General features: G+C 39.9%; 2 protein-coding genes across 3 annotated transcripts in view; one reads left to right on the top strand and one right to left on the bottom strand.

Annotated features, from left to right (window-relative positions):
* The window catches only part of DTNBP1 (dystrobrevin binding protein 1), a 31,183-nt gene extending 19,432 nt beyond the window's left edge, over nucleotides 1-11,751 (top strand). The window contains exons 2-5 of one of the 2 annotated variants that reach the window (XM_010167150.2): nucleotides 4,817-4,972; nucleotides 6,860-7,003; nucleotides 10,780-11,527; nucleotides 11,563-11,751. In XM_010167150.2, the coding sequence (XP_010165452.1) occupies nucleotides 4,817-4,972; nucleotides 6,860-7,003; nucleotides 10,780-11,027 (548 nt within the window). In that variant the 3' untranslated portion in view covers nucleotides 11,028-11,527; nucleotides 11,563-11,751. Of the gene's footprint in view, nucleotides 1-4,816; nucleotides 4,973-6,859; nucleotides 7,004-10,779; nucleotides 11,528-11,562 lie in introns of those variants that run through there. The other variant, XM_010167151.1, reaches the window with a different exon arrangement.
* Nucleotides 11,752-13,424: 1,673 nt separating this feature from the next.
* The window catches only part of JARID2 (jumonji and AT-rich interaction domain containing 2), a 68,304-nt gene continuing 63,107 nt past the window's right edge, over nucleotides 13,425-18,621 (bottom strand). Inside the window, exons 14-15 of the mRNA XM_010167149.2 lie at nucleotides 16,766-16,873; nucleotides 13,425-14,461 (exon numbers count right to left, since the gene is read on the bottom strand). Coding sequence (XP_010165451.1) covers nucleotides 14,285-14,461; nucleotides 16,766-16,873 — 285 coding nt within the window. The 3' untranslated portion in view covers nucleotides 13,425-14,284. The remainder of the gene's footprint in view (nucleotides 14,462-16,765; nucleotides 16,874-18,621) is intronic.

The raw sequence follows: 18,621 nt of genomic DNA, 5'->3' as shown, positions 1-18,621 counted from the left end.
GGGAGGTTCAGGTTGGATATTAGGAAAAAAATCTTTACTGAAAGGGTTGTCAAGCCCAAGTTGGAAGTGGTGGAGTCACCATCCTTGGAGACATTAAAAAAATGTGTAGACATGGCACTTCAGGATATGGTTTTAGAGGGCATGCTGGTGTTGGGTCAACGGTTGGACTTATGATCTTGGAGGTCTTTTTCAACCTTAATAATTCCATGATTCTGTGATCTTAAAGATCTTTTCCAACCAAAATGATTCTCTGATTATATGATTATCCTCCCCTGCTCAGCCTTTAGACCACATCTGGATACTGTGCCCAGGTTTGCGCGCCCCCATCCAGGAGGAACATCAAAAACCTGGAGTAAGTCCACTGAAGGGCTGCTTGAAACTGTGATATCTTTAGTGAAAACAAAAATCTCTGAGAAGAACACTTGCATACATTTTATGATCTGGTTGAATAAGTCTACAAAAAACCAGATGAACGATAGAGGGGGAAAAAGGACATTTAGTTGAAGCCCCACTTTTTTTATTACTCTGTGTCTTTCCCTCTTTAGAACAGATACGTGTAGGTTCTTGCTCACATGAGAGGTATAAAGTAACATAATAAATTAATTGAAGGGAAGTAAATCGATGGTATAACGGTATGAATGCATCAAAAAACCATCTATTTCCACAACTTGACATCTTTCACGTTAGACCTAAGGGATGTGTTCGCAATCTAAACAACCACTGTTTTCAGCTGTCACTTTTTTTTTTGTAGTCATGCTTCTAATCTGTTTTATTTGTAGCCATATTTATTCAGGAAATCTGTTGTGTATAACTGGAAAATGTTTTAGATTAAAGTATAAAATGGTCACTTAGTTTAGTTGGGTAGAAACTTTAGCTACCATGGCAGAAATTTTCATTTGTAGGGTGTGTCAGTCAGGTATATGGTTGTAAACTACTGTAATTTGTTCCTTTGAAGTTTGGATTCTTCTAGTGTCCAGTTCAAACATTTAAGATAAGGTGGGGGTTTTTTTCCCAGATACAGAGTTCATTTGTAAATAAAAATGTTTTATCAATTCATTAAGAAATAATCTGATTTATATAAATTAATCTTGTCATAGTAGTATAGTGTCTGGTTGGCACATCTCCTGGCTGCAGAAACATATGAGAAATGTAAATCAAGATGTGAAAACATGGATGTTGTACCAAATAATAATATTGTAATCTTAGTCTTGATTTCTATTTCTATTCTTTAGCCTATTTGCACAGCTATATGGTGAATTTTTTCCCAGAAAAAAAGGCTGGGGGTGGGAGTACCTATAGGGAAAAACCAAAGCATTAAGGATTACACTCTGGGCATCTGGGCACTGATTCCCACCCTCCCCACCACCCTGTTGACCTTCAAGAGCACAGGGTGATCCTTTTAATGACTGGAATCAGCTGGTACAGCTTTCCAGGTCCCATTGGTGATATAGGCAGCACCCAAAGTGGCACAAGGAGACAATGATCATAGCTTTGTCTCCTGTTGAGGTGTTTGCAGCAGTAGAGTCGAATCATCCCCCTGAAACTTCCTGACAAATCCTTACCTGGCTAGAGGAGGCGAGAGCAGCGTAGCTCTCAGTGGGGCAGCACATACTCAGAGGCTGCTTCAGGCTGGGGTGACTGGTTCCAGGGCAGAACTGACCTCAGTGCCTGCATAGTTCAGCAGTGTTGGAGAAAATGAGGTGTTGTAGCAAATGGAAATTTTGTGGATGAGCATTGGCCCTTTGGGCTTCGGAGGAGACAAGCTGTAAGTAGGACTGTGACTGCCAGGGAGGTGGGCTGTGGGTTGCCCACGGGGCTGTTCCTGGGGATAGTGCAGAAGACTGTACATCAGTTTCCAGTTTTTGAGAAATATTTTGCCTGCTTTTAGTTCTGTTCTCTTTGAAGGTCATAGCTGGTGTCAAATTGAAGTTACCTTTTATTTGGGTAAATCTGCATCTCGTTGTGAATTGGCATTTTCTGTGTAGTCTGTCTGTCTGTTTTTTCTGCGCACAGCAGCGCGATTGAGAAATAGGTGCAGTTACTAATTCAAAAGTCCAATCTTATGGTGAAAGGAAAAATGTGACAGTATTTTAAGTGTGTCAGGTCTCAGTTTGCATCCTGGGAAGAATTCACATGTGGGTATGAACGGTGTGTGATGGTATATGGACGATACTTCTGTCTGTCTTAGAACTCCTTTGGTGCTGCCTCTTTTCAGTGGTTTATTAGCACGTAAAAACTACACCTGCGTTATGGAAACATAATTCTGAACAGCTTTGTAAAAGAAACAATAAACCCATTTTCCTGTTGTTTCAGGTTTGACCGTTAGCATCATGTAGCCAACCTTAGCGTTTCTGACAACAAACAGAACCCCCAAATGTAGCAGTTTGGTTTTGCTGAGCCAAGCAACTTTTATTACACCTGGCAGAGCGTGAAATCACGCGGCAAGGTTCTTGATGTTAACTCTCTGGAACTGACTTTGGAGAAGATGCCTGTGACAGCTCTTCAGCTCACCTATTTTGAGTTCTTTAGAAGATGTCAGCACAGCAGGCAGCTGTTACCGTTTAGCTTTGACCAGTGACAATTTCAATAGTTAACAGGACATTTTAGGCAAAATGAAAAAAGCAGGGGGTGAGGTGTTAAGAAAGACGTTCTATCGGTCTCATATGTTGTTTGGATAATGTCTGTGTTCTGGGGTTAAAAATACCCTGAAATACCAATATAGAGTGCAGAACTGTCAGAATATATTATGAGAAAGACAGGAAATTTCTGTTGTCAGTGAGAGCTGCTGGCTGTTATTATTACAACTGAAGAGCCTTTCTGCATCATACACAGTGTTATTAATAATTGCTCATCATTCAGGATTGTAGTAAAGGAGTTGCTCGAAGGAACATGGAGTCATCGTACACCACAGTGTAACTGATAATAAAAAGGTGTTGCCTTAAAGGAAAATGTTTTCCTTGTTATACACTGGCATTTAACTTCTGAAATCTGCTTTAAGAAAAAATTTCCATTTATTTACTGATGTTTAACTGATATTTGGTGTGTCAGTCTGGTTTTATGGCTCCTTTTGGCAAATATCACAGCTCAGTTGCTTCTGTATGTGATCTGTGACCTTGATGCAGGCAACAGCGTGAATTACTGCTCTCTGATGTTTTTGCCTGGTTTAATAAAACATGTTCTGCTTTTGGATAATAGTGCTTTTAATTAATTTCCTTATTGTAAAATATCATTAACATGACGTTTTCCTTGGAAGATTGACACGTCGCCTGTCCTGTTCCGCTCTTTCAGCATTCATCTGTATGGATGCCATATTCTAGCTGTGTCTGGCTGGTGTGTGGAAGGTTGGACTTTTTTTACCCAGCAGTGTTTGTTGGAGCTTCCCTTTAATGATTAGAACAGCCTAGACCAGCAGCTCTTCTCTCCACCCCCATCCTTTTCATCACAGCTCAGCTAGCAAGTTCTTTTTTTTATGGTACACAGTGAGTTCATGAGACCAGTTTAGACAAATGGACAGAGAACGCTGAGAGGAATGGTTCCAGTTTATATATTCCTCCTAAAAAGCATTTTTTTCCTAAAGCATATTCTAATAGTGTTCTGGCTAGAGTTCATACTTCAATAGCTACCACATCTTTTTGTTCTAGGAGAGGTTATTCTTCACTAAACAGCACGATTCTTTTCTTTGTGCATCCTCTAGCCAGTCAGTGACTCCTGTAGAGCAAAAGAGGAGGGAAGGAGTTCTTCTAGTGATATTCAGTCTAATACTTCTTTTGCTGTAGGAGGCAAGAGGAAGTGTTTGAGACCCAGCATACAGGATCTTCTTCAAAGTATTTTTCCAGTCTTATCTGGAGGCTGATAAAACCAGAATCTCACATGCATGCATGCACACACATATGTATGTATGTATATTTATATGTACATATAAGCATACGTACATATATATATGTATTTCCACTTGTACTGTGGTGGAAATGTGCTGCAACATTCAAATTAAAGGCATGACTTCTGTGTGTAGTAGGTAAGTACAATAGCAGAAGCATCATTACCTGATAGCTTTTTTTTTTTTAGCAGAATTCTGAAATCACGGTTACTGATGGACAGACAGTGCTTTCAGGTGTTGCCTTTTATACTGCGTAAGAAATCTGCATCTTGCCTCAAGATAAGCAGTTCTGACATCACTTTAATGGGAAGGTTATGCTGCCTGATATAGTACTCTTATTCTGTCAGTTTGGAAATACGGTTGCAAAGCGCAGAAGCCTTCTTTTAGAACAGCCTGTGTTAACAGTCTGTAGTAACAGTCTGTCAGTATTGAACTGGCTCAGTAGCTTTTGAATTCTGAGAGTGGGGGGGGAGATACACACAATATTTTATTTGTTTGTTTGTTTTACACTCAGCTGGGAAATGTGCTGCAACATTCAAATTAAAGGCATGACTTCTGTGTGTAGTAGGTAAGTACAATAGCAGAAGCATCATTACCTTATTGCTTTTTTTTTTTAGCAGAATTCTGAAATCACGGTTACTGATGGACAGACAGTGCTTTCAGGTGTTGCCTTTTATACAGCGTAAGAAATCTGCATCTTGCCTCAAGATAAGCAGTTCTGACATCACTTTAATGGGAAGGTTATGCTGCCTGATATAGTACTCTTATTCTGTCAGTTTGGAAATACGGTTGCAAAGCGCAGAAGCCTTCTTTTATAACAGCCTGTGTTAACAGTCTGTAGTAACTGTCAGTATTGAACTGGCTCAGTAGCTTTTGAATTCTGAGAGTGGGGGGGGAGATACACACAATATTTTATTTGTTTGTTTGTTTTACACTCAGCTGAGCTAGATGCTGAACATGCACAGAAGGTTTTGGATATGGAGCACACCCAACAGATGAAGCTAAAGGAACGTCAGAAGTTCTTCGAAGAAGCCTTCCAGCAGGACATGGAACAATACCTTTCTACAGGATACTTGCAGATAGCAGAGAGGCGAGGCAAGTGCTCAAATACCTTCTTTGTAATCCACAAACTCACAACTTGGAGAACATTGTTGAGGGGTCGAAGTCAGCAGTGGCTTTAAAGCTTACAGATGAAGCATCGCAATGTCTAAATTCTTCCTTGGTGGAATTGAAACTGCAGATAAGCTCTTTAAAGAAACACTGGCTTCCTGAGGAACTAAACACCTTAGAAAATCAGGTGGGCTCATTGTCTGAGGAAATGCAAAGCACTGAAGTACATCTGGAACAGCATTTTTCCCTGCAGCTGAAAAGTCCATCTGTATCTATAAAGATATGGATGGAGGTGCCCCTGGAGTTCCAAAGCCTGGGATTGTCAACTGGCAAGAGATGCTTCAGAAAATTTTAAAAGTGCAGACAAAAGCTCAGTGTTGTATTTCAGAACAGTTCCCAGGTGGTAGCTATTTCCCTTGTCTGTGTACCATAGAGTATGTGATTAGGATATGGGAGATCCAATTAATTTATCTCCTTATTATGAGATGACTCAAGTCTGGCATCTCCCCAAGCCATAAAAACGCCATAGACTAACAATTCTGTGTGGGAGGTATCCATCTGCTGGGCCAAAACCTAGGGATTGTAGGACTAGAAAGAAAGCAAAGGGGAGATTATGTCACTCATGTGGCAGGAAAAAATGTAGAGATTCTGTCCCAGCTCCAAGACCAGTTCTGCCATCATTTGTAATGACGGAGCAGGGAATACAACCCAAGGCTTCCGTTTCTCTGCACGAGTGCTGTCAACGCTCATCTGCAAGGTACTCTGGACTGGTTGCTAGGACAGCCTTCTGATAAGTGGGATTTGTAAGTTGTAAATTCCTTTGGTCTAGGAAGGAGTAGAGTTTGGGTCTCCTAGTTTATATATATATATACACACACCACCTAAAAGTGGGCATTGTCACTGGCTAGTTAGTGCTGGATACACAGCTCTGTTAGGAGGTTATTTAATTACCCAACTCTCAGAGCTTCCACTTTGCAGTATAATGCAGAACCCATGTTATGTCAAAGCAGCTATTTTTATGAAGGATTTGATCCTGCAGCTATAGTATATTTGGGATAAAAACCAACAATCAAATGATAGGATTTCACCTCAGTTCACATATGAAGGCTTTTGATAGTGTAATTATTAAATTTAGATAAACCATTAAACTGTTCATGGTAATATTTGATATTATACAAGCAGCCACTGGACTTAAATCTGAGTACCCCTGAACTTACTTGTTCTGTTTGTACGCTCTGTTGTTGAAGGTAGATGTTCATCCAAGTATTTAATTACCTTGTGAATTGTTTGTATAATATTGACAATAATAAGTAGTTTGCTTGAGTAATTAATGATGTGAAATCCCCATGCTGAGGGAAGATATTGGGCCTTAGCCTAGGTTTTATGTACTACTGTCATTTATTAGACTGTTTGATTGAATGAGGAAGAAGAATGGCTGCTCTCTGTTAACATTAATCCTTATTTCTGAATTTTCATGTCCCTTTGTGTATTGACATTTAGCAATTGTGTGCTTAAATGTGTTTGTTTTTCTCTAAAAAGACTTCTAGTTGAGGGAATTGGAGTGTTACAAAATGGAAAGTTTCAATCTTTTCCCCCCGAGCCCCATCCTAGCATATTTCTGACAACGCTTGTGCTATAAATATTGTTGCTAAAAAATGTTTTGTTTTACAAAACCAGTAATGGACACGAGTTTCACAACAAAGATTGAACTGGGGCTGAGATTGCTGCTGAGCAGCTCCTGTGGGTGTGCTCCTTCCATATCTAGTGTAATTATTACTAATGCATGTCGTTACAGCAGCTATTGAAGCCTTTGTAGGTAAGAACATCATGTTGCTGACTGTCAGTTTGCTCATTCTGCTATTTTTACTACAGAACCGATTGGAAGTATGTCTTCCATGGAGGTGAATGTGGACATGCTGGAACAGATGGACCTAATGGACATGTCTGACCAAGAGGCACTCGATGTCTTTTTAAACTCGGGAGGCGAAGACAATAATATGCTTTCTCCTATGCTGGGTATGTTACTAGTAATGACATTGTGTTTAGAGACAAAGCGATGAATTAGATGTAATGGATGATGTTACCTCATAAAACATTACACTTTACCTAGATTGAATATTTTTCATTTGTGGTTTTCAAAATGTTAACATTTTGTTGCAGTACCAGAGAGCTTGCTGCAAAACTACTTGGTATTTCTGGACTGTCTCTTTTTTCAGAAGCTACTGTAGCTTCATGTTGTATTTGTCACGATATGGATATTAAGGTGCATTTTTCTTGATATGAGGGCATTTTAACCCTCATATCGAGAAAAACAGAAAGACTTTTCTGTTGAAAAAACTTTCAACAGAAAGTTTGTGGTAGTTAGGTTCTTGTTTTTAAGACTGCTTGCTTAGAATTTGTCCAGAATTTGGCATTTTCAAGTTGTATAATACTAAGATTTTCAGTGAGAGATATTCAGAGACATGGTTCAGCACAGCAGTTCATATATATGAAACACGACAATTTTCTGGAAGCTTCTCCATAGTGATGTGATTCTGATTCTATAGCTCTTTCTTGTAGCCTTCTTACTGCTAGTAATGTTAGTTTTAAGGATTAAATTAATCTTAATCCAAAATTTTGTTTACGTGTTCTGATAAACAAAACCAGATTTACGTTTTGCAAGTTGCAGCATGAGGAGGGATCTGCTTAAAGCAAGGAATTAGTAGTACTGGATACTTTACCCACCAAGAAAGTGTGCTTTCTTAACTAAAAACTTACTTTATGCCTATTTACGTACTAAATGCCTTTCCCCAAAAGAGTTAAAGTAAGTTTTCTTGGGGGAGATGGTGAAGCTCCTTTAAATATAATTGGATTTCTTTTGAAAATAACAGGTTCAAATAAAAGTACTTACAGTGAAGAAACAGTATACTTTAAATCCTATCCTATATTTTGGGATATGTAAAGAAAAATGTTAATAATATGCTGGAGTAATTTTCTTCCTCCCTATATAAAGGTGATTATTACCTGCTGTGAGCATGAAAAGCTTGTGGAAAACAGTCAAGGCACACTTGAATATTGAAAGTTTTTGTGTTTTATTGCAAAAATTAAATTCAGATGGCTGGTTTTGGATAGGCATCCAACTCAGGCCTTGTTAAAGTTGGTCACTGTTTGAGAGTGCAAATAACTGCAGCGTCTAGGACTGTTTTCCTCTTGCTGGGGCTTTGGCAGATGTTGGGCCAAGAAGCTTCGCGTCTTAACAACAAACAGTGTAGCTGGATTATCTAAGGAAGTGTAGAAACTACTAGGTGTGGTCGTTTTTTTCCTAAATAGATGTAAAACTTAATAGCCTTTGAAAGAACTATATTAATTAATTTGTGCTGCAATGCAAGTATTACAGTATGTATAGATGTGTATTTATTTATATGTACATATGCTATAATATAACATACCAGTGCTGTTATGTTCTAGTACTGTAACCTTAATGGACAGGCTTGCAACAGGACTTACTCCTCTACTAACTACTAATTAGTATTACTACGGTGTAAACAGTCTTGTGGCTCTTACTGTTGTGGTTCAGAGGGTTCATTTCTCTCTGAATTAGAAGGGATTTCTGTGCTTGCTTTAAGGGCCTTGTACCCTAGCTTGTATCAAGACCAATATACAATAGTCTTCTTTCTCAGAAAAACGAGATGGCTTAAAGGTAACTCTTCCTGTTGCTCTCAGTGGAGAACTGGGTTAGTCAGGGCCAAGATTTGTTTCTTAATTTTACAGAACACCACAGAATACAGGTAAGTTATTTTAGTACCTGGTAAAAATGAAAATCACCTCAAGACATTACAACGTTTTCAAGTTTATCTTGCTTTAAAATGTTGCCAGCTTATGGGCATCGGTTTTGCAACATTTCGTTATAGTAAGTTGAACTGAGAAATTTACTCACCTCTGCCACTCCAGGCAACTCCTCCTCTGGGTGCATTATGTGAATTAATCTAATGCATGCTGGTGTGCACAACAAAAAGACAGGTGTCTTTAAAAACATCTTCCTGGTGTCACTTGTGCTCAGCAGAAATCCAGGTACTACCTGACAAAGCAACTCAGTAGACCTGCTAGACATCCTGGGCTGGCACAGTCCGTTGGGGTGACAGTGTGTTTTCAGTCCAGGCAGGCTGGTTGGCTGTCAAGAGTTGGGAACGTTGTACCAGACGTTTATCAACTTGTGTTTAAACTGGAGACCTGCTGAGGGCATGTTTCCCCCTGGAGTTCCTGATCCCAGAGAGCCTAAACCATGTCACATACAGGGCTACTTGCTGTCCAAGTTTAGGTCCAGAATTTAAGATTGCAGCTAGTTAGGGCAAGAAGTTTGCCTGAGCAACACTGTGTAGTACACAACCAGTCTCTGTTACCTCCAGGTGCTGTGATGACTCTTTTCTTGTTAAAATTTAACTTGGTACTTGGTGAGGTGATGGGGAGCAGTCAATGTAGTGTGAACTGCTCTGCAAACAGCCTTAGCAGAGGTAAGGTGCAGTGATCAGCTCATCTCCATCTGACCCTCTGGAAATTTTTTTTAATTTTTTTTTTTATAAAATCCCACACGCTTTTTAAGACTATTTTCTCAGTGTTTACTCAGTGCTGAAGCTGGGTGCCCTGACTATGGAGAAACACTCATTTGGTGTAGTAGAGAAGGAAAAAAGGGCTTCATTTGGCAGATCACATAGAGTGTTTAGATGTTTCCCCATTTTTCCTTATTTACTGCCAGGAAGTGTCCAGAGAAGAGGATCTAAGATAATTTTGCTGTTGAGACTCTCAGACTGCAAGCAAACACCATTACACTCAACTTTTTACATAGGATGTGGAGGAAGCCTAGTCTTAAAATCCTGTTCCTGTGCAGCTGAGCTATGATACAGCTTTGCCAGGGGAATGCTTTCCTGTGGGCAGGAATTTGTTTTGCTTCTGCATCTTGGTTTTTAGTCAAAACTGGAGATTTCAATTATTGCAAATCTATCTCCCAGTTATTATTTTTTTAATTTCACTCAGGTTTATTTATGTCATTCTGTTGGACAGAGTTTATCTGGAGGATTTTCCCCTACAAGAAAGCTGGGGAGGGACTTTTTATAAGGACAGTTAATGATAGAACAAGGGGGAAATGGCTTTAAACTGGAAGAGGGGAGGTTTAGATTAGATATTAGGAAGAAATTCTTTGCTGTGAGGGTGGTGAGACACTGGCCCAGGTTGCCCAGAGAAGCTGTGGGTGCTCCTCCCTGGAAGTGTTGAAGGCCAGGCTGGATGAGGCTTTGAGCAACCTGGTCTAGTGGAAGGTGTCCCTGCTGATGGCAGGGGGGTTGGAACTGGATGAGCTTTGAGGTCCCTTCCAACCCAAACCATTCCATGAGTCTATGATTCTATGATTTGCCTATTAGTGATGATTCTCAGCATATGCTGAAATCTGAATGGACTTTGCCAAAGTCAATTAGGAGGATTAAAGTGGTCTTGACTAACAGGCAGCCTGGACATCAGCTATGTCTCGTTAACAGTCAGGGAGTTAATACTCCTGCCATCTTACCTTACTTGATCTCAAGCATTAGCAATACTAGAACAGGCAAGAGCCATCAGAAACAGATCAAAGCCAGTCTGGGGCTTATATTTGAGATCAACTTCAGCTTTGTCTTTTGGGAGGGGTTTTTATGGTATCTTGCAAAAGAAACAAACCAGCCTGAATGCAACTCATTAACCAACGCTGAGCTCAGTTAATGATGTACTGACTTCTCAAGTCAGTTGCTGAGCCACAGCTTGATTGTTGTTGTTTTCCTAACTATCAGGGCCCGACTCCAGCACCTACGTGAATGAGATCAGTCTTCAGGTTCCCAGCCAGTCCGAATTACGACAGAAGCTGTCTTCACTGTCATCCACCTGTACCGACTCTGCCAGCCAAGATGCAAGTGAAGGAGAGTCTCCAGTTGTTCAGTCTGATGAAGAGGAAGTTCAAGTGGACACTGCTCTTGCTGCTGTAGCTGAAAGAAAGGGTGCTTCAGATGTTAGTGATGAAAGTGACTCTCAAACTATTTGAATCTTAAAACCATATCCTTTAAGAATGACTTCTGAATGAATGAACAAGTGAATGAAGAGCTTGCCTGTGTAACAATTTGCTAACCCAGCATAACAGCCAGATCTTTTTACTCTAGTAATACAGCCTTTTTACAAAATTGCCAGTTACATGGAGGTTGGGTTTAAAAAAAAAAAAAAAAAAAAAAAAAAGCCTAAAGCACACACACTTTAACAGTACTCTTGGGGCTCAGGGGAGCCGTAAAACTGTTGTATATACTATGTATAAGAGAATTGAAGGGGAAAGATACAAGTTACTTTGACCACTAACCTTTAAATGGCTGATTGGAAATACTTAAGACTTGATTGTGTAATACTGAACCCAAGTTGTTCCTTGCATGTTTTCAGCTGCTGCAACTGAAAGTTTAGGATCCACACCAAAATGAAAAGTTATTTTCTACTCTTTACTACCTACTGTCTGCCCACTGCCTTTGTCTACTAATGCAGCAGTGTCTACTCTCTCACATTTCTTACTAATGCAGCAGTGTCTACTCTCTCACATTTCTTATTCAGGACCAACATAGTTATCATAGGTATTAAGGAAAAAAAAAAAACAAAACAAAACAAAAACAAACAAACTGAAAAGGAGGAGAGATGCACATTGAAATGTTACGCTCCTCACGGAGCAAATATCTTAGCATTGTATAAACTTACTCCTCTTTTGAGATAAAATAAAGTATTTCTATCCCAACCATGTCTTTTACTTGATTACCCAAGTATTTTATCTGTGACAGTGAACAGAGGAGACTAATTCAGCAATCAGGGAAAAAAGTGGTTATTTATACTGAGCACCAGTGTAATTTAGTTTTCCATGGTAACATCTGTTTGACTACACTGATGCAAGCCAATAATTTAAGGGACATAAACCTGAATGAATTTAAATTAAGTGCGTACAGTTTATAAACCTTAGGACCTGTAGTCATCATCATCTCACTGCCATTTTTTCCTGCGGTCATTTTTTTTTTCCTCTCTCTAAACTTGAGGTCTGAACATGTTTAACACCTGTTTCTTGTCAAGTCTCACACTCTGTTTGCAGGGATCTGCTCTCCTTTGAGAAGGCTCCTGGCTCCTGCTCATCACGCACAGAGGGAAGGAATGTAATCACAAACAGTGTAAGTAAAAGGACGAGCTGGGATGTAGAGGCCTTCCAGAGACCTGCTGGTTGGGAATGGGGCATCTCCTGCTGCTCACCAGCTGGGAAGTGGCCACTTTCCTTAAGGATTCACTCCTTTTTTTTTTTTCCTGTTAACCTGACAAAGTGTTTCCTGACCCCTCTTCTGGGAAATGAAAGCTAGAAGCTCCCTACCTACAATTAGATATTTACTATTTATCAAGGCAGCTGTTGAAATAAATTGTTCTTGAAGGAGCTTACTTTACTCACTCATTTTCCAGAAGACAGACAAAGTGTCCAAAAAAGTTTTGTTTTTTTTTATTAAACCTCGTAGTACAAACCTGGAAAGTAAACAAAAAACTGGCAATAAACAACATGAAGTCTTTCCTTACAAGGAAAGAGAGCAGAGCAGTGCTAATAAATTAAATGTCAAACTGTAAGCCATAGTCAGAAGTTTACTGTCAAGAGGGAAAAAGTACACAGCAAGGCCATAAAAACCAGACAACCACATTTGAAAACACTTGACTCTGTTTATGTTATTGTTAAATATTCCAAAACAGTTCAGTCTTCTGCAACAACAACCAACAAATTGTATTATAGGACTTTCCTGACAGTCACCACTGGCAAGCTCAGTGCAATATGGGTAGCTACGGTATTGTTGAATTCAATTACGAAACAAAACAGTTTGTGAAAACATTTTCCCTTTTTTTATTCCACACATACTGTACACACAACCAGAAAAGGGCAACAGCTACTCCATTATTATTTTTTGTTGTTGTTCAGTGATGTAAGCAGCACTTATAAATGTTACAAGAAAAACCCTGTAAGCATCCAATCCAACCGATGAAGAAAGTGAAACGTAAGGCTTTTCTTCATCTTGTCTCTTTGCCATCCCTCCCCCCACCCCAAGAAAAGGCTCAAGTATTTAAAAAAATTTACAGGCATATGTACAAAAGGTGTGATTTTTTTTTTTTTTTGTTACAATATGAAGAGAAAAAAAAAAATAGACAAGATGAAAGCAAATGCATTTTCACATTCAAAAGAAATACACAGACCTGCTAGTGGCTCTAAATGTGATCATATAATGAAACAAATTCAAAACAAAAAAATTAATGCTCAACTGTGTAAAGGTGTGAAAAACAGCAGTGGAATGGAAATGGAATGTTAAAAAGATTGCACGTCTATGACAAAGAAGCACTTATGGCTTCGATCACTTTTTTCTTTTTTTTTTTTCTTTTTTTTTCTTTTTTTTTCTTTTTAAAGGATGCTATTGAAGGGTTTTTGATAAAGTAGCCAACAGCACCAAAAAATAACAGAATGGATTTCCTAATGAAATCAGGCACAGTTTTCCCTCACATGACTCCTCAAGGCAGGCAGTCTTTTTTCCTCCTTTTTTTTTTCTTTTTTTTTTTTTTTTCTTTTTTAATTTTTATTTTTCCCCCTCAAAACAGATGCATAGTGATGTGCTGGTAAAAGAGAACATACTCCAAATCTCCTCCTTTTTGCCTACAGTTAGGAAACAAAGTCCATCTCCAGCTGCCAGAACCTCCCAAAGAAAGTGTGTATTCTCCAATTTAAAAAATTACAAAACTCATTTTGCCGTGACAGAATAAAAGTCAGCCAAAGTAAAGCAATTTCTTTCAAGTTTTTGTCTCCTATCCCTTTTCTCTCTAGAGAAAATCTGCTCACGTGACTGGAGAACAAATTAGAAAACACATCAAACTTTAACCTATTCAAAAAATGGGCTAAAAGCCTTTTTTTTTTTTTTTTTTTTTTTTTTTTCACAGTTACCAAAAAGGCTTTTTTCTTTTTTCAGCCATAGGGACAATACAAATTAATATTTTATCAGCCCCTTGCCGGTTTTAAAACAGTGAACATACGGCAGTTTAAAAAAATCAGACTGCTATATCTATCTATTCTAAGTACAAAAAAAAAAAAATTTCAACAGTTTAATGCTAAAACAAAATTAGTTCTCTAAAACCAGAAGAAAATCTTCTTTAGAGCTAGTGCAAAGACAGCTTGTATTCTACAGCAAGTACTCCAAACTATGGTATAATAATTACAAAAAATATATATAAATTGACAAAATGAGAGTGTTGGCATCTTCAGGATTAACTTGAAGCACTTTTGGACGAACTGGAGGATGAAAGCCTAGATGATGGCACGTCAACTGTCGCTCTCTTACGAGGTCCTCTTTTTGGTGTAGGCTTGCTGATACAGTTCTCGATGCTGCCATTTTTACCAGATACTTTTCCACAGATTTGATTGACTAGACTGATTATTTGTTCCTGTTCAGGAAGTCGGAAAAAGAAAACACAAATTAGCATCTGCTCATTCTCCAGTCGCTTCTGATGGACAGAGAGGTAGTGCTGCCTTTTTGACTGAAAGCACCTAACTGAGGGAGGGAGGGAAAAAAAAAATCAAAAATCTCTATATTTGCAAACTCTGCAGAAGCTTGGCTCATGTACAAGTGATTCATAACCTGGAGTTTGGTGAACTGTACCATGTAGTAGTCCAAATACTGCTCTTGCTGAAGTTTCCCCCCCTCCAAACTTAAAAGACAGAGAGGTTGTGGAGTCTCCTTCTCTAGGGACATTCAAAACCCACCTGGACGCCTTCCTGTGTGATCTCATTTAGGTTCCTGCTCTGGCAGGGGGGTTGGACTGGATGATCTTTCAAGGTCTTTTCCAATCCCTGACATTCTGTGATTCTGTGATCAGCAGATCTGGAAATGTCTGAGCTCTGGCCACTAAGCAAGAATAAAGAAACCAGGCTGCAGAGTCAGAAATGTTCTTCAGGTATGATTTAAAACCTACTGCTGAACAAAGGTATAAATGCCATCATTTTAAATCTACAGTAATATTGCTTAAAATTTACTAAATATTTCTTTAACAATTTAAGAAAAAGATTCCACTTTTTCCTTGTGACGTTGTTGTCACTGGTTACAGGATGCTACTTTCTCATGTAATGCTTGTTAAGAAGATCTCTGGGTGTCCCGGTGCCCCGAGCCCACGCACAAAGCTGGCTTGCTGCCAACAAGGGCTACAGGTCCACGGCAGCACGAGGAGCGAGAGACGAGAGTCCTCAAGCTGCACCTCACAGTGTCCTGGCTACAATGCCACTCCTAACTCCGTTATGTTCAGGGACGTGAGGAAGTTTGAGGTGTTTTTTCTGAACTGGCTGTTCCATCCTAGTAAGAATGTTGAGAAGTTATTTTTGAAACAGCCTCTTAATTAAGTCTTAACCTAACAGTTAACTAGATTTAACAAGTGGTATTTGATATGCAGGTTCTCTCTCTCTCCCCATTCACAGCCCTCAAAAAAGATTCTGTAATAATAACTGGGCATGCACTTAGTATCTTTCAGAAATGTAGGAACTTTGTGATGGGTTTTTACATTTGAAAATAATCATCATCATCATCATCATCCAGCACTGAAGGAGAGGTTTTTCTTGCCTTTCCCAACACAGCCTAAAATATCTACTTTATAATTATAAAACCTAGTAAAAATAATTACTGTAAGTGATTCTGCAGGGAAGAGAGGCTTTGAAAACCTCAATAGAATTAACAGATTGTGAAAACACAGGATCTAAGAGACTGAATAATCTTACAAGATTAAGAGAAATACATTAAAATTATGGAATAACTTCCTGAAACTCTTTAGTGTTTATTGCATTACAAAGGCAGTTTCACTGTTGTCTGGGCTTCTTAGCTTGTATTTTTTTCTGTCTACAGTACCAGATACCAGAACAGCATCTGCAACTGAAAATGCACAAAGCTGCAAGGGCACCACCACCGGCCCCCAGACTTACTTTGACCTTTTAGGTTTTTTTCCCCCCATAATTCTACACACACACACATCAGAAACGGCTGAGAAGCCCGTCACAAAGAGCTGCTTGTACCTGCGCTGATCTCCCAGAGCTGCTTTGTCCTTTCTCCCCCTGCTTCACTACCCACAGCTCAGGCTAACGGGAGAACACTCCCCCACTCTCTGCTCCCCACCCATCCCTCACACACTGTCCAGAGACAGGGCTCCCTGGGCAGGTGACGAGACCTCACTTGATTAGTGAATCGTTAGCCCAGAACCCAGGCACAGTCCTAAATCACCAGCTGGAGTTCTGTGATTAATCATCAGCACATCTGCTTGAAGCCACTACTGGACCTCTCACCTACAAGTATTCTGCAAGTTTGCCTTAAAGAAGGTTCAGGCAGGACTGGAATAAATCAGTCTGAGCTTTCAGTTACCAGCAGGGAGAACTTATCCATAAGCACAGAAGTTATCATAAATGAACCCATCAGAGCGCAGCCTCACGTTCTACAGCATCCCAGAGCATAAAGTGGCTGCTCTGTTCTGTAACACGTATTTCAAGCTTCAGGTTTTTGTCTTTGTAATCATGTTTCTCTCTATTTCTTTTACTTAGCTTATAATAAAGTGCTTTCTTCCCACACACACACAAAAAACCAAACCCCAAAACAAACCACCAAACAGCAAAGCGCAGTCTCCTGGGGGCCTGGCAGGACAAAGGCAAAGCTAAGTCTAGTCTCAAGCATCGGGTACCAAACTCCCAGCATCCCAGAGCTGTGTCGTACAGACCTCATCGTAACGGTACATCATTTTCAGTCCCCGACAAGACTTCTGTTTTTCCACATGCCGCAGGGCACACTCCAAGCAGAAGACAACGTTTTCATTCTCCTGTACAACCTGTAAGAACGCAGGGGCAGCAAGGAGAGAAGTGCAGTAAGCTCCAGGTTGTAGCTCTGTTACACACACAGTATTTCCCATTTCCCATGTTTGAATTATTAAACCTGTATTTTACTACAAGTTAGTGGAAGGAAACATTAAACAAGAAGCATTACACGTTGTGAAATGATGCAGAATGTGTAAGAAGAAGAAAGTACATGTCCCTTTTTGAGTGCTAATGTTGGCAAATACATACAATTTTTTTAAAAAAACCCACCACTAGTAATGAAGGCCAAATCCCAATAATGATACAGGCTTTACTGGTATCTAATAAGTAGCCTAAAGATTTCCCGAAAGCAGCTGTTTCCCATTACTTTAAATGCTGTCTTGAATAAGGATGAAATCAGCAGCTTAGCCACAGGGTTCCTCAGCTACTGTCTCATTCAGCAGAGGTCACAGTTGCTCAGCTGGCTGCCTGCCAAGCCTACACAGGCAGCTTGGAATTTCACAACCAAGTTGACTTTTTGTCCCTTATTACTGTTAAGAATGACAAGGAAAAAATCCTTTCCTCAATTACACTGACTCCAGAACAAATGGACCAGAATTAAGAGGTTTTGGTTGGTTAGGTGTTTTGGAAATAAACTCATTTTAAAGTTACTTCAAACTATTTTCATGTCTTGGCTGCTCAGTGCTCTAAAGACAAATATAAACTCAGCATATTCTATCCTAGGGAGGGAAATGGCTACATCTCATCATTTAACGTGTATTTCCATCAACAACCTAACATTTATAATACATATATTTTACTGCAGTACCTGAAGGGGCTCCAGGAAGGCTGGGGAGGGACTTTGGACAAGGGCAGGGAGTGACAGGACAAGGGGTAATGGCTTTAAACTGGAAGAGGGGAGGTTTAGATTAGATATTAGGAAGAAGTTCTTCACTGTGAGGGTGGTGAGACACTGGAACAGGTTGCCCAAGGAAGTTGTGGATGCCCCCTCCCTGGAAGTGTTGAAGGCCAGGCTGGATGAGGCTTTGAGCAACCTGGTCTAGTGGAAGGTGTCCCTGCTGCTGGCAGGGGGGTTGGAACTGGATGATCTTTAAGGTCCCTTCCAACCCAAACCATTCTATGAATCTATAACCAAAAAAAAACCCCAAAAGATGACAGAAAAAAGGACTGAATATGAACTCTCATGCACTGTATTATGTTTATTTTAATATCTGATCTTGGAATTAAGTGGTACATCAGGTTAGGGTTGGCTTTTGTATTTTTAATAAAACTGCTGTATTTCTAGGTGTTCTGCATACAGCTAAAAACCTGAAAGTGTCAGCACAGTAATGAGCTCACCCTCAAAGGCCAGTAGGCAATTACTTTTAAAAAGAGAGAAAGTTTACGGGCATGGCTTCTATTTTTGAACAGAGAGGTTGGCAAATGGCATCTCAGCTTGAGAGACTGGATACATGTATCCTGCAGTTTGGGCTGCAGGGAAACTGTGGCTGCACGGGCTGTAGCTGCATCTGGGGCTCGGGGCATGTATTTGAGTCGCCAGCTCCTCCTGAGAACCGTTCTGCCATGAGTTACTACTACTGGCAACCTCCAGGTATCTGTGCCGCCCCTCCTACTGCAATGCCGACATGCTTGTGGGCGCTGAGAGCGGCTGTGTGACTGGTTTGTCCCTTCCTCACAGGGAGAGGGAAGCTAACTGGCACTAACAGTTGACTTCTGTCACCGCTGCCCAAGGCGACAAATGTCCTGACACAAACCAACCCAA

The sequence above is a fragment of the Antrostomus carolinensis genome, unplaced genomic scaffold, assembly GCF_000700745.2.
Source record: "Antrostomus carolinensis isolate BGI_N321 unplaced genomic scaffold, ASM70074v2 scaffold9484, whole genome shotgun sequence".
Lineage (NCBI taxonomy): Eukaryota > Metazoa > Chordata > Aves > Caprimulgiformes > Caprimulgidae > Antrostomus > Antrostomus carolinensis.
This window is presented reverse-complemented; position numbering and strand designations above follow the sequence as displayed.